Here is a 16,871-nt window from a genome sequence, read left to right as displayed (position 1 = left end):
CCCAAGATATAAAAAGTAAGATTATTTACTTGTATATCTATATTACAGCTTGAAGAATGGTCTGAAGTGGCTAACAAACTAAAATCTCCTGTAACACCCCACCCACCTCAAAGTTATATCTTGAAAACTACTGATAACACAAATTTCTTATAAAATAAGCACCTATCACTACTAAATAAATTTTAGACAACTGAAGAGAAAGCATATAAAGTTATAATTTGAATTACTTAAAATAGATTTCAATTAAATGTTTTAAAACTTATATAATGGAGCTAACAAACCTATCTTCATTTTTTTCCATTTTTATTTGGCTTTGATAGGTATAACTTCCTGTTTCTTCATAGGTATTCTGATAAGGCCATGCTGATTTTCCATTGACATGAAGTTTTGCAAGATCACTTTGGAGTTTTTTGTTCTCATATTCCAGTTTGCTAATAGATGTGTGCCTTGAATGTGCCTTGTTGGTGAAGTCCATACTCTAGAGAATAAAATAAATTATCATTGAATACACTGACTTGTATAAGGGTGCATATTTTCTGTGTGTTTGGACACATGTGATGGGAAGGCCCTTCCTCCTGAGCTAAGTGATGTGGTTCTACTTTTGCTTACCTCTTGAATGTTCCTTCCCTTCCCTCTGCTTTCTCACAACATATATAAAAACAATGCATATAATAGTGCCCATTTCAATACAGAAAATGTTTACTGTTTTCTACCACAAACTGGCCAGATTAAAAAGGGTTTTTTTGTGTTTATAAGGTATACCTGTTAGTGTTGATTAATAATGCAAACATACATTTCAATTTTAAAAGATTTTTTCTAATTAAAATAATTCATATGATTATAGAAAATAGGGAATATTAAGAACAAAACAAATGTTCCATACTACCACTACTCTGTGATAACTGCTATTAATATTCTTATCTGTCTAGTCTTTTTCTATCAATAGGAAATCCAATAAATAATATAATTATATACTTATAAAATTGTAATCAATATATAAATATTCATAAGAAATATAATATAGTCAATATCAAATATAAACATACATATAAAATTATAATATAAAAATGCAATAAAGTTTTGGGAATAGTTTTTTTCTTTCTGAACACTATATACCTAAAAAAATAAGTTTTTAATGACTGCACTGAAGAGGTTTAAATTAATTCATTTAGTCATTCCTCTGTTATTGGAAATTTAATTTATTTCCAAAAGTATAAATAACATTGTATTGATTTCCTTATACAAAAATCTTGTTCTGTTTTCTTTAGGCAAATTCCAAGGACTGGGACAACAGGAATAAATTATAGGAATGTTTTTTGAAGACCCAAATAAAAAGTGCCAATATTTTCTCCTTATAAATCTCATAATTTCTAGTCTCATAAATTCCCACCAATAATGTATTAAAAATCCTATTTTATCACTTACAATAATTTAATATTATTATTTTGTTAAATTCTAAATTGACAGATGCAATAGTAACGTTTTAGTTGAGTATATTTTCATATTTTCTGACAATTTTATTCCATCATTTATCAATTGTCTACTTGTATTCTTTGCTCATTTTTTCATTAGGGTATTGTTGTTTTACTAATTTACTAATTTGAAACAATTTTTTTAACATTAGGGATAGTAATTCATTGTTTTTTAGTTGCATGAAAGTATGTTTTCTTGTGATTTTTAAGTTTTAACTTCTTTTTCTTTTTGGTTCCAGGGATCGAACTCAGGACCTTGCACTTGTGAGACAGGCAGCGGCACCACTGAGTTAAATCTTTGGCCCAAAGTTTTAATTTTAGTATATCTAGAATTGTTTTTGTTTTTTAACTTAAATCTATCAATTTAGATTTTTATTTCTTTGCTTTTCTGTACTTCCATTTGTTTTATAATTTTATTATATTACATTTAATTATTTGGAATTAATTTTGGTCTAAAATGAGAGATGAGACTAAGAATAATAAATTATTTTAATTATTTAAATCACATATTGATTAAAACATCAATTCTCCACTGCTGGATGATGTAACAAATGATATACTAAATCCATGTAGACTGATGTCTGATTCTGGACTACACCAACCTACTGATCTTACTGTTGACACCATGTCAGTATTACAGAGTTTGAAGCCATGTGGCTTCATAATAAAATTTTACTATCTGGTAGAGAGCAGTCAATTTTATTGCATTATCAGAACAGAAAATAAAATATGTTTAAATTACAAAATGAGAGATTTGGAGTAATAAGACATTTCTGTGGCTGTTTCAACTAAATTCTTTTAAGAAACTTCCTAGGCAGTGTCTATAATTTTCAAAAGTTTAAAAAAATAGGCTATAATCTCACAATGAAAATACTTTACATGGCTGTTTATAGTCCTCAGAGTCCAGTGATTTAAATGTTTATTAGCTGCTGACTAAACAATAGTTGTCTGATTTCAGAAGGGTAATATTTTAGCATAAAAAGCACACCTTGAGTGCAATATCTTTTTTGTTTTTTAAATTAAAAATTATTAGTATACGTTTTTATGCATAATGATTACATTCATCATGGAGAACTGGTACATGCAAATAACGCATCTTAATTCTTTTTTTAACCTCCTGTTCCCCTTCCCTAAAACAACTTTTTGTGACCCTCCAAATATCTATGGTTCAAAATTCTTTAGACTGTAAGTGATTACAGCTTAGAACCTACTTGTTGAAGTTTCTAAATGAAAGGTTTTGAGCATCATTCATATGATCTGCCATCTCACACATAAAATCATTCTAAATTTTCTAAAATTTTTGAAAGTTATTTATATGCTATCATATTAATATCAGTACTGATAAAAACACATAGAAACATATCCTAAAAATACTCCAGGAGGGCAAATTTTCCACAAAATAATATGGGATGGGTTTTATAAATTTATTAATCAAGTCGCTCTTTAGAAAAGGAGGCCATTCAAAGTATTTCCTTGTTTGTTACGCATTTGTCTTTAGGAATTCTCAATATTTACTCTTTTGAGACATACATGAAGAAAAAAGAGCAATCTGCATTCTTTTGCTTTAAAAGAGAAAGGATTGCTTATTCTAAAATTAGAGTAGATTTGCAATAAATATAAAGAAGGCACAGTCTTATAAAATTTTGCCCTCCAGAAAGAAAAAATTCACGTGGGCAGATCTGGTTGAAAAAGGTCAACCAGAATCTTGTCTTTGAATAATATTCAAAAATTTAGTCCAAATAAGACATCTATCAGTCAAAACATATAATTCTTTTTTTTTTTTTTTTTGTGGTACTAGGGATTGAACTTGGGACCTTGCGCTTGCAAGGCAGGCGGCAACACCACTGAGCTAAATCCCTGGCCCTAAACATAATAATTCTTAATGGACTGCTGTTCAGTTAAAACTGTATCCATTATTTTTTTAAAATTAGATTTATTTATGACTATTTTTGGCCTACTATTGGTTTAAAGTAATTAAGAATGATAGTGATGATTTTTAAAATCCAAACCCTACAATTTTCTAAATGTAGCATAATTAAATAAGTATTATAAGCATGACCTGAAAGAATTAGACAAGTGATGTATCTACATGTTTTATATTTGAGAGCATATTCCTTTTTTCTTGATAACAAGCTTTTTAAGGACTCTTATTTCATGTTTTTTCCTTAAATACTTTTCTAGTGATTTATGAAATATATCCTTCATTATATGATTATCATATGAAAATATACAATAATTAAGCCTACCACTGTATTTCTTTCTTTTTCTTTTTTTGCAGTTCAGGAGACTGAACCCAGGGCCTCATGTCATGCATGCTAAGCAAATGCTTTAATACTGAACTACATTCTCAGCCTACATCTGTATTTCTGATGGGTTCTTTTATGTAGGTCTGTTATTCAATTCTTGTTTCTTTCAAAAATTTTCAAGTCCTGTAGTTTTATTCATCTTTGCTCTTGAAATGGCAAAACTTCCTGGTGCTTATTTACTTGAAAAGACTAGGATGAGGCCAGTTAAATTATTGAAATATCTGAATAACTGCATTTTGCATGTACACTTTTTCTTTTTAGTTATATATATTTAATAATTAGCCCAGAAAAATATTTCTACAGAAAGATAGGCTTTAGCTATGTTTTATGGTTATTATTTTAGTTTTCAGGGTGTAAATGAATGTTTTAATCATTGTGACAATATTATTATTTTATTTAGCTAACTTTATGAACAGTAAAAAGCAAATAAGTCTTCTTGAAAATAATCACAAATTTGAGTTCTGATAAAATCAAATTTTATTACAACTTTAAAAAAATGAAAAGATTAATAAATACAACTATAGGTCTAAGTAAATATGGAATAAAAAACCTGTCAGATAAACTTAATTCTTTGTTAGCTTCCCTAGGAGACATGTTAAAAAAAAAACCCTCCTTTTTTTCTATGCTGTCAAGTTTCAACACAATCTATGGAAAACACCTGGCTCTGTTACTACTCTAACTACCTTACCGAGAGCCAAGAAAACAGGAGCTTTGAAGCTCACTGTGTACACTGGTGGTAATTAGGTGCAGCACCACTGTTCCTACCTCTTTGGTAAATATTCTTCCCCTAAATAGAAATGAACAAGGAGTTCTATAGTTAGTCATACATAAAAATTCTCAAAGCTATATTTAATTAGATATTATCAATTTAAATCAGTAATTTCCATGTTTAGAAAGGAAATAGTAATTATTATTTTAATATTCTCCAAATAGCATATATGTTAAAAGGCTTAAAATGATGAAAATATTTTGTTTCTCATTTTCAGAGGTAAAATTTCAGCACCAGTTATTTAATTCTATGTTTATTTATCCATTCCAATTATTTGAGAAATAATTGTCTAATAATGGGATTTTCTTCTACTAATGGGATCTTAGAAAACTTTGTTGTTTTCTTGGAGACAGGGTCTCACTATGTAGTTCAGGCTTGCCTTTAACTCACTCTGTAGCCCAGGCTGACCTCAAACTCTTGTTGATTCTCCAGCCTCAGCCTCCTAAGTGCTGGGATTACAGGCATGTGCCATTGTTTCAGGTTATTCATGGGATTTTAACGCAACAGATAGAAGAGAGTTTTCTTCATTTTAAGAAATTAGAAAAACTGCAACAAAATAAATCAGGAAAAGAAAAATTGATAAAAGCTAAAAAATAAATGGATGAAGATTAATAAATCCAAAAGCTAATATTTTAAATACTATTAAAATAACTTTTTGTGAGCCAGAACTAAAACAAAAAAGAAAATCTATATGTGTTCAACTATATAAGATTAGAAACAAGAGAAGAAACACAAAAACAGAATATAGAAGAGATGAAATAATTGTAGGCTATTACTAACTTTGGTAACAAGGAAACAAAAGGTTGGTAAAGATGTCCTAGAAATATACAAATTAGCAGAATGATCTAAGAAGAAGTAATGAAATTTGAATGTATCAAGTATCCTAAAAGAAAAGATTAGTGAAGATCTGTCTGGTCAGATGGTTTTACAGCTGAGTTCTTTTTTTAAAGCACTAATAATTCTAATAGTAAACTATTCTAGACCATGCATAAAGATAGAATGCTCCCAAGTTACAAGTAAAGCTACAGAATAACTTTAAAACAAGTAGAAAAAGAAAGAACTATATTACAAGTCTCATTTATACATACAGACCTTAATTTCTAAGTAAAACATTACCATATAAAATCCAGTAATATATAAAAATTGCTAGTTTGACTATTATGGGTTGAATTGTGTCCCCCTAAAAAAGATATGGTGAAGTCCAAACCCCTATCCCAAAGAACGTGACCTGAATGTAGAAACAGGGTTTAACAGAGGTAATGAAGCTAATATGAAGACTTTAGAGGGGCCCTAATCCAATACGACTGGTTGCCTGTAAAAAGGGGAAATTTAAATACAGAAGTAGACATGTATGCAGAAAAGACACCATGAAGAAACACAGGAAGAAGATGCCGTTGTGAAGATTCAGGAAAAGAGCCAAGATGATAGAGAAGCACCATGTAAAGCCAGGATTGCAGTGATGCATCTACAGCCCAGGAAGCCAGCAGCCCAGACTGCCCGCAAAAGGCAAGAAAGAATTTTCCCTTGTAGATTTCAGAGGGTCACAACACTGATGATGTTTTAATTTTGGACTTCAGGCCTCCAGAACTGTGAAACAATAGATTTCTATTATTTTAAGCCACCCAAGTTGTAGTACTTTGTTAGGGCAGCTTTATTAAACTAACACAGTGACTAAAGATTTATTCCTGGAATTCAAATTTCAATCCATAGCAGGAAATGTATTAACCATATCCTATTAACATAGTCTACAGGACAAAACCCACAAATCATCTATGCTGAAAAGCCATTTGATAAAAATTAATACCAATTCTTGATAAACTCTAAGAATAGGAATAGAGTGATATAATAAAGCCCATAAATCAAGAACAAATGCTATACTAAGCAAAACTCTGAAACCATGGCATTTAAAATCAGAAACTAGCAAGTTTGCCTGCAAACACTATTATTCTTTAATATTCTCTTGGAGATTTTGGAAAATGAAATATGACAAAAATAACTGCTATGAAAAGTAGAGGAGATAAAGCTATTTTGTTGTTATAGTTAGCTATCTCAAGAAACCTAGATACCTCTAATAAAAGTCCTATTAGAATTAATACAATAATCTGGATCTTTCTATATTAGCAATAAATTCCTAGACATTAAAAAGGAAAATATTCCATTCATAACAGTCACCTGAATTGTAAAATACCTGAGGATAAAGTTAAGAAGAAAGGCACAGAACTTAAAGAAAAGTGTAAGATCTTACTGAAAAACATAAGATATGAATAAATAGAAAGCCCTGTCACATTCTTAGTGGAAAATTTATTTTAAAGAACCCAAATCTTTCAAAGTTAATATGTAAACTTAATTCAATCTCAAATAGAATCCAACAGGAAGTTCTGAGGAGAAACTGGATAAATTGAGGTTAATGTTCACATGAAAATTTAAATTTGGCTCCTATTTTATATCTCATTCAAATTACAAAATTGAATTTTTATATCAAATTAAGGTATGGATGGATTTAGCACTTGGATGGAGAATATAAAATCCTCTCAAGAAAATCTAAGAGGATATAATAAAATATATATATATATACAGAGAGACAGAGAGAGAGGAAAAATCTTGTTAGTCAAGGAAGAAAACTCCAAAGCTATAAACTAAGAGATATACAGTACCTGTTTGACAAATAAAAGTGTAAAATTGTAGATGGCAAAAACGTATCATAAACAAAGTTATAAACAATGGATTTAGAAAAGTGCTGTTATTAATTGACCAAAAAAACCTCACAACACAACAGAAAACTGAGGAAAGCATATATCTAATTCACATTGCCAATGAATGTACAAACATGCTTATCTGTAGTCAGAGAAATGAAAATGAAAGAACTATTGAGAAATTATAACCATCATACTGACAAAAATTAAAAAGAGCAATAACACCTATTTCTGGGAAGGATGAAAGAGAAAAAGGTAGAAATATCACTTTATAATAGCTATTAAAAATTAAAACATATTTGCTTTGAACATCAATTCCACTTCTAAGAAGCTATTCAGACATTTGAATACAGATTTTCTTGTAGTTTTGTTCATTCAGGCAAAAATCTGAAAACAGTTGAATATATTAGGGCTGAAATAATTATGAAAAATAGTTTAATAAATTTTGATACATACACACCATGGAATATTGTCAAGCTTTTATAAAGAATGAAATAGACTTGAACTAGTTGATTTGGAAAGATTCCAAGGGATTTTTCTGAGTGAGCAAAAGGAATACACACACAAGTACGTGATCTTATTTTTTAAAAAATGGTAAAATCTTGAGATAGTTATATGATCATATAGATACATATAAAAATGTTAAATGATACAAACTGAGTAATTGACATATATTATCTAGTAGATAGGGTATGATGTGGGAAAAGGAATTGAGAAAAAAAGACCACACTTAAACTATCAGTATTTAAATTATGGATCAATTTATAAAAATATATATCTTACACAACTATAATTTTTTCTAGGAAATTAGGAAAAATAAAAATGTATTTACTGACTTGTACACATGTCCATGTATATAGTCAGAAGGCAGTTTTGGATAATATATATTATCCATTTGTTTCTGTAGAACATCCAACTCACTTCCTCTATATGCATGCACAACTAAAGAAAGAGTGATAGAATGCTACATATTACTGTGTTATCACTGGTTCTCTCTGAAGTCCTGAGATCCAGGGTAGAGGTGAGGATAACAACCTTTTTTTAAATACATTTTTGTGTTTTATTTCTTAAAAGTCCAAGACAAATAAATGAACAAAGCTAAAAGCCCACATGAACCACAGTGAAAAAGCCTCTGTGTGTGTGTGTGTTGACCTAGAATATACAACTAACAACATTCAACTGAATAAAAAATACAATACAAATACTATTTTGTGATTTAAAAAGGACACTCATGGATTCAGGATCTGATTTAACTTTTTGTACATTCAATGTTTAGATGACAAACTTTTTTTTTAATTTAACAGGGAAATCATGGGTGCTTTGCTTTTTATCCATCTATACTCCAACCACTGCACAGACAAAGATGCTTCAAAAAGGCAGAATGCTTCCAGGTGCTCCTGTTCTTTTAATGCTAGAATAGGGATTATTAAGAGAACAGATACATAATATCACAGAAATACAGCATCAAGGATTAAGAAGGGAGTATGGAGAATCTCTAATCCAACACCTTCACTTCTAGCTAAATAAACTAAGGCCAGGTTAGCTCTTATTTCATCCTCTCTATGCCTTGAATGATAGAAAAATTATTTTAGAATTTTCTCTCAGAGAAAATAATGATATCATTAATATTTCATTAATTCAATAAACAAAAATTCTCACATAAAAATCAAACATCAACTGTAACATTAAGCAAGGGAAATGAGAAGCACAGAGCTTGTTAAGGTGCCTTGTGTAAACCTGAAGAGCCATTGATTAATTCATTTATTTATTCATCTCTCTTGTTATTCAACCAACACAAACTGAACATTTAATCTATAACTGATTTTTTGAGGAGTTGGTTATACAAACATTAGTAAGACATAATTCCTGCTTGCCATCTAGTGGGAAAGGGACAAGATATAAAACAAGTCAGACAAATATAAACCAAGTTCAGATAGAACAATTCGTTCTGACTGAGATTTGGGGGGTGGTTTTATTGAAGGAAAAGTTGACACTTAAATCAGATTATGTAGGATTTTAAGGCAACAGCAAGAGCAAAAGCATATAAATAGCATGTTTGGTATGTTTGGGAAAGGGTAAGAATTGAGTCCAATACAAGAAAAAAACAGGAGAGAACACTAGAAATTCAAGGGTTCCAGAAGTAAATTTAACTAAGGTGCAAGACAACTTCTGCATGCCTGATACATGGCAAATGCTTAGTAGTGACGTCTTGGTAAATCCTGATGAGCTAAATAATCTCTTGTCCAATTTACTGAATGAACTCGGCATATTACCATGTACCATCCAGGGTCTAAATCTCCCATCATTCCTTTTAGATGTGTGTTTTCCATTCTGACAGCTTTATATTGCATATCTGAGAACTGAAAGATTAGTAAAAAAAGGTAAGTGTAAAATTCACAATGAAGACACATAATTTTATTCAAATTAATTTTACTTTGAGAATACAAAATTTTCTAGTTGTAATAAAGGGAAAGGCTCCTTTGGTTTATTGACTGAGTATTCTTATTCATCTTGCCTATCTTTGCCCGGACACACTGTACCCTCCCCTCTTATGATCAATATTAAATTTAAAAGATATAATAATGATTCATTTACTTTTTTACTTCCAATTCCAAAATCCCATTTCTTTTATTTTTAATCATATAAAATAATTACCAGAAAAATCACAATTTTTAAGCCATGCTTGAAATAACACTGTCCACTAAATTGCAGCACCTGATTAATTTTTACAATAGGCAACACATGACTTTCATGTTTAATTTGGTCCCATCTGGTTTTTCTGCCAAGTTACCTTTGTTTGTGACTTATCTGTCTCCTACATTCTTTGTTTGTTTTCCTGATTGACAGTACTTGGACATAGTATCTGTCCTTTTATTTACCTAGGGCTCATTTCTATAGAAAAAAACTTGCCTTAAAAAGATTTACTTTTATTAATTATAAAATATAAGCTCATTGACAAAATCTAGAAAATATATAAGAATATAAAAGTGAAAGTAAGAATCATTCATAACCCAACTACTCAGATCACTGTTCCCATCTGTAAAATGTCCTTCCCCAACGAGGTATAATGGATGCTATTGCTATGCCTGTATGGTTTTCCTGTGTATTGTACAAGTAAGACATAGCTTAAGGCTCCAGAATGGGCAAAGGCTGAATCTTTTTTGTTCCTGTAATACACAGGATTTGATAGTCATGCTATTTGGGAAGTAATCCTCATATACCTAGAAAGTTACTGAAACTTTCCTTATGTTTTGTGCTTTGAAAACATCTAGCTTTGAGGCAAAGAGGGCTGATAAATCTGTTAATAGCAGATTTGATTAGGAGTAAGAGATCAGGGAATTTAAAAACTAAATTGGAGGGAAGAAAGGAAGGGTGGGCAGGGTGGTGGAGATAGAAATTACTTTCGGTATTTTAATGGTAGAACTACAATTGTTATTTTTCCCCATGCCCCATGTGGTGCGTTGTGTGAATATTCAGTAAATATGAACTGATTTCATGTTACAGCATCCATATTTCAAAAATACATGAAATGGAGGGTGGGAAACATCCAAGAAAATCTGGGTAAAGTTTTTAAAAAACAATGTTAGTGAAAAGGACCTAAGGAAGAAATCTATGATTAGAGCATGTGTGGGAGGTGCTCAGAATATGGGTTAAAAGAAAATGTTAGGATGAGATATAATCACATTACCTTGCATTGCCAGTTATTTTCCTAGCTCTTTTTTCACAGCACTTTGTGATATGTCGCAAAGGTTTTATGTGACTCCACAAAACATTGCTGTGACACTACAGGCATTTCTGTGATGCTAAGTTCCAGAACAAAACCTAGCAATGCAATGATTTTATCAGTCAGTAATGAAGGCTACTGTGAGCACCTAGCAAGAGTATGCCCTGGAAAGTTGCTTTATTCCTGCCTGCCTACCTGTTGTTTTGCTAAGATTTTTTCTTTTATTTCTAATTCTATCTTTAACTGTCTTTCCAGAAGGGCAGCTTTCTTCATCACAGTTGCTATAGTGATCTCTTTCTGATGAAGCTCCTCTGTTAAGTTAGAGATTTCATTTCTCATTCTTTCTTGCTCAGAGTTGTGGTACTCTTCCTCCTGATAGAGCTGGTTTCTGATCTGTAGCAGATAAAGACCAGAAAACATGAACAAATCCTTTTATTTATAAAGCAGCTTAAAGCTTCTATTGGTCATATTCTGTCCTCCTGTCCTAAAATCTTGGCAGGCCCTCCTCTACCCTCTTTTTATGATCAATGCTAAACTAAAAACAGATACTTATATGATTCATTTATATTTTCCCTTCCAATTGTAAAAGTTCATTTCTATTTTCCTTAAATTCTTTTATTTTTTTATTTTTTTATTTTTCCCCCATTAACTATATTGGTACATTTTAGGTATAAAATACAGTTACATTCATCATTGGGATCTTGTACCATTACATGAGTCTCTTGGTTCTTATTTTTTTTCCCCTTCCCTTGCCCTCCCTTCACCCCCTCCACCCTTCCCTATTTGCAAAGACCTTGGTTCCATATTTTTCCTCTTCTCATATTTTTTCCTTTCTCTTTTTTCCCTTCCCCTACCCTTCCCAATTCCCCTACTCTTTTAGACCTTTTCTTCCTGTTACACAATATCAGTTATACATTTTTTAAATTACAATATTAAGATCAAGGAGACATTACCACAGATTTTACAGAATTTAAAAGAATATAGAAAGCATATTACAAAAATCTTTTTTGAAATAAATTTGACAACTTCTAAGAAGTAACTTAGAAGACAAATCAATGAAACTAACTCTGGAGGAAATATAAAATTTGAATAGCACTTATTAAAGAAAGTATATTCCTAGCTTGAAAGCCTACCTATATGACAACAGCAGGCTCATAAACATTTTAACTGATAAATTATATCAAACATTTAAAGCAGAAAAAAGAAGGAACACTTCTCCTCTCTTTTAAGGAAATCAACATTGTGCTAATCCTAAAACTGGATAAAGATAATAGAAGAAAAAAGTATGAACATAGATAGACATTTGTTTAACAAAACAAACTCTTAGAAGTCAGATCTGGCAGGATGTAGAAAGTGGTTTTATTATAGGGATGGCAGTGTTGGTTCAGCATTGGAAGATCCACCCCCAAAAGTCATCATTTTAACAGAGGAAAGGAGAAAGCCATAGGATCCTGTCACTAGTTGGAGAAAGAGTATTGGACTAAACTCTACAGCTGTTCATGGTAAAAGCTCTCAGGAGACTAGAAGTAGAACAGAACCTTCTCAACAGATCAAAGACATGTACTCCATACTTCCAACAAAAACTCCTTCTATGAATGGAGACGATACAATGCTTTCTCCCTAAAGTGGGGAACAAGGGCAGATATGCCTACTCTTTATCTGTCCATTAGACTTTGAAACATAGGTCTAAACCAAAATAGTCTGGCAATAAAATGACACAACTAGGATAGGATTGGGATGGCAGAAGCAAAATCTTTATATGTGGATGAAATGATCATCTACAGAGAAAATACTAAGAAATCGCTAGGAGCCCTGAGAACTTGTACTTGAATTCAGCAGGATTAGAAAACACAAGGTATATATAAAAATTAAGGTCTGTGTATATTGCTATATATGAAGAACTGGATATTGAAATTTAAAAGTTATGTAGGAGTACAAAGGACCCAGAAAAGCCAAAAACAGTGTTGGAAGACGTTTAGTACCTAATTTTAAGACTTCTTCTAAAGCTACAGTAATCAAGGCAGTGTTGGTGTAAGGAAAGACATATAGATCATTGGAATAAAACAGAGAATCTAGAAATAGAACCACACATATATGGTCCAGTGAGTTTGGAAAGATTATTTAACGTTAGCATTTTATATAATATAAACCCGATTCAAGAGCTGAGGAAGAGATAGTGTCTTCAGCAAACGGCACTAGAACACCTGGTATCCGTATATAAAAAATTAACCTCAACCCTTTTTTCCATACATGAAAATAACTTGAAGGGATCTATGAACCTAAATAAGAAAGTCTAAAAGTATAAAACTTTAAGAAGAAATTATAAGGGAAAATATTTATGAATTCAGGGTAGGCAAGAACTACCTAGGATACAAAAAACATGATGTATAAAAGAAAAAAAAATGATAAATGAGATTCAATCAAAATTTAGAACTTTAAATGACATCATTAAAATGAAAAGTAGTCCTTAAACAGACCATATTTACAATGCATATAACCTAGGACCAGAATATATAAAGAATTCTTAGAGCTCATTAATAGACAACCCAATTAAAATGTAGACATAAGAAGATGATAAATAGCCAGTACAGCACAAGGAATGGTGTGCAATTCTAGAATCAGAAAAATACTAATCAGTACAATAATAAGACTGAATTATACACTCATTAGGGAGATGAAGTCAAAAGTTTTAAAAGCCTTGTCATGACTTTTTCTTTTTGTTGGATTCTCCCCCTTTGTGTTTAATTTGTCATGCCCAATGGATTCATTCTGCTGGGTTTCCTGGGGTTGTGATCCTCATTGTCTTTTCCTAGGGTATTGTCTAAAATTTTTTTGAGTGCCGGTTTGGTATTCATGAAGTTCCTGAGGTGATCTTTATCATGCAAGTATCTTATTTCTCCATCCATTTTGAAAGATAGTTTTGCAGGGTACATCAATCTGGGTTGGAAGCTGTTTTCCTCTAGGGCTTGAAATACATCACTCCAAGCTCTTCTTGCCTTGAGGGTTTGCATTGAGAAGTCTGCTGTGATTCTGATGGGCTTTCCTTTGCATGTAATTTGTTTCTTTTCTCTCACTGCTTGTAGAATTTTATTCTTCTGTTGGATTTCTGGAATCCTAACTATTATATGCCTATGTGTAGATTTTTTTTGATTAAGGCTAGCTGGAGTCCCATATGCCTCATTCATCTGTATGTCAAGTTCTTTTCCCCTCCTTGGGAAGTTTTCTGCCATCACTTGTGTGAACAGTTTTTTTATGTCATCTGCACTCTCTCCTCTTTCTTCATTGACTCTAATCAGTCTTATGTTATTCTTCTTTGTATTGTCTAGCAGCTGCTGGATTGATTTCTCATGTTCCCTTACAATTTTAAAGCAATTTTTCTTTTCCTCTTCACTAATTGCAATCTTATCTTCTATATGTGAAATTCTATCCTCACATTGGTTCATTCTACTGTGCAGACTTCCGATGGAGTTTTTAATCTCTTGGAAATCTGTTTGTATCTGTTTCATGGATTCCATTTGTTTCCTATGTTGGGATTCCATCATGTTCCTCAGATCCTCTATTTTTTTCATCTGTGTCTTCTCTAGATTTATTAATCATGTCTTGCACCATGAGCAAAATCTTTGCTGTTATCTGAGTAATTATTTCTGATTTCATTTTTCCCAGATCCTCTTTTGTTGCCAGTTCAGAGAGTCCAGGTGGTTGAGTATCAGAGTGTTCCATCTCATTTCCCTTTGAGGTTGCTGTAGGTGATCTGGAAGTCTGTTTTTGAGGCTTGTTTATGTGTCTTCTCATTTCCACTGGGCGGGGGAATGCTTCTGGCACCCACGGGGCTCACCTTCTCTGCCCTAGGAGCTTGGGATGGCAGCAGGGGAGCTTCCTTCTGGGTGCTGGGACCGGCTGAGCTTCACTGCCCTAGGAGCCTGGGGTGGAGGTGGGGATCTTCCTTCTGGGTGGTGGGACCAGCTGAGCTTCACTGCCCTCCTTAAATTCTTTTATTGGTACATTTTAGGTATACAATACATTTACATTTAGCATTGGGAACTTGTACCTTTCCATGATGTATCTTGGTTCGTATTTATTTATTTTTAATTGAATTCTTTTATTGGTACATTGTAGGTATACAACACAATTACATTTCTCATTGGGAATTGTACCTTTATATAATGCATCTTGGTTCTTATTTTTTACCCATTGCCCTGCCCTCCCTTCGACTCCTCCACCCTTCCCTATTTATAAAGACTTTGTTTCTATTTTCTCATATTATTTCCTTTCCCTTCTTTCCTTTTCCCTATACCTCCCACTTCCCCTACCCCTTTGGACCTTTTCTTCCTAATTCAAATTATCAATTATTTATGTTAATTCTTATTTACACTTTCAGTTTCTCACACCAGCGAAACTATTTGGTATTTATACGTGTGTCCTATTGGTTTCACCTAAGAGTACTACCTCAATGTGCATCCTTTAAGCTAAAAATGTCTCTAGTTTCTTGTTCATTATGGCTGAGTAGTACTCCATTTTATTAAAAAGCCACATTTTCTCTATCCAGTCTCTAGTTGATGGGCACTTGGGCTGTTTCCAAGCTTTAGCTATTATAAACTGTGCCGCTATAAACATGGGTGTGCATATATTGCTGTGGTATGATTCTTTTAATTCTTTTGGGAAGATACCCAGCAGAGGAATAGCTGGGTCAAATGGGACCTCTAATCCTAGTTTTTTGCGGTATCTCCATATTGATTTCCACAGTGGTTGCACCAGCCTGCACTCCCACCAACTATGGAGAAGGGTTCCTCTCTCCCTGCAACCCCACCAGCATTTGTTATTGGTTGATTTCTTGACAGCAGCCACTCTTTCTGGGGTGAGGTGGAATCTCAGCGTTGTTTTCATCTGCATCTCTCCAATGACCAGTGATGTTGAACATTTTTTCATATGTTTATTTGCTGCTTTTACTTCTTTGTCTGAGAAATGTTTGTTCATTTCAGATGGCCATTTTTGAATTGGGTCTTTAAATTTGGAGGGCCTGATTTTTTTAAGTTCTTTATATATTCTAGATAGTAGTCCTTTGTCTTAGGTACAGCTGCTAAAATTTTTTTTCCCACATTGTAGGTTGTCTTTTAGCTCTGTTGGTGGTTTCCCTTGCAGGGCAGTAGCTTTTTAATAAGATGGGATCCCAGTTGTTGATTCTTTTTTTTTTTCTTTTTAATTCTTTTATTGGTACATTTTAGGTATACAATATGTTTACATTTATCATTGGGTGCTTGTACCTGTACATGATGAATCTTGGTTCTTATTTTTTCCCCATTACCTGTGCGCCTTTCACCCCCTCCCAGTTGTTGATTCTTTGTTTGCTAGTTCCCGTGCTACTGAAGTTTTGTTCATAAAGTCTTTTCCTATGCCAATCTCTTCAAGAGTTCTACCTAACCTCTGTTCCAGCTGGTTCAGTGTTTCTGTTTTAATATTTAGATCTTTAATCCACTTTGATTTTAGTTTAGTGCATGGTGAAAGATATGGATCTAGTTTAATTCTTTGGCAGGTTGAAATCCAGTTTTTCCAACACCATTTATTAAATAGGGTATCTTTCCTCCAATGATGGTGGTTGACTCCTTTGTCAAAGATGAGGTTGCTGAGTATGTTTGGAGTTGTTTCTGCATCTTCTAATCTATTCCACTGATCCTTGGGTCTGTTTCTTTGCCAGTACCATGCTGTTTTTATCACAGTGGCTTGTAGTCATAGTTTCAAGTTGGGGATTGTGATACTCCCTGTCATGTCTCTGTTGCCTAGAATGCTTTTGTTATTCTAGGTCTCTTCTGGTTCCAAATAAATTTTTGGATTGTTTTCTCTAGTTCTGTGAAATATACTGTTGTCATTGCATTGCAATCAGCATTGCATTAAATCTATATAGCAGTTTCA

At 32.5% G+C, this 16,871-nt stretch overlaps 1 protein-coding gene across 10 annotated transcripts in view; it reads right to left on the bottom strand.

Moving 5' to 3' along the window:
- Positions 1-16,871, bottom strand: part of Deup1 (deuterosome assembly protein 1) — a 91,963-nt gene that overhangs the window by 11,185 nt on the left and 63,907 nt on the right. For 8 of the 10 annotated variants that reach the window (XM_021252554.2, XM_021252567.2, XM_021252559.2 and 5 more), the window contains 3 exons: positions 11,160-11,357; positions 9,514-9,600; positions 282-478 (listed from right to left, as the gene is read on the bottom strand). In XM_021252554.2, coding sequence (XP_021108213.2) covers positions 282-478; positions 9,514-9,600; positions 11,160-11,357 — 482 coding nt within the window. The remainder of the gene's footprint in view (positions 1-281; positions 479-9,513; positions 9,601-11,159; positions 11,358-16,871) is intronic. The other 2 variants (XM_021252563.2, XM_021252565.2) reach the window with 2 other exon arrangements.

Source organism: Heterocephalus glaber, unplaced genomic scaffold, assembly GCF_053883595.1.
Source record: "Heterocephalus glaber isolate CG9 unplaced genomic scaffold, H.glaber_assembly_v1.0 deba00001429, whole genome shotgun sequence".
NCBI classification, from domain to species: Eukaryota; Metazoa; Chordata; class Mammalia; order Rodentia; family Bathyergidae; genus Heterocephalus; species Heterocephalus glaber.
Note: the sequence above shows the minus strand (reverse complement) of the source record. Positions and strands in the feature narration are given on the sequence as shown.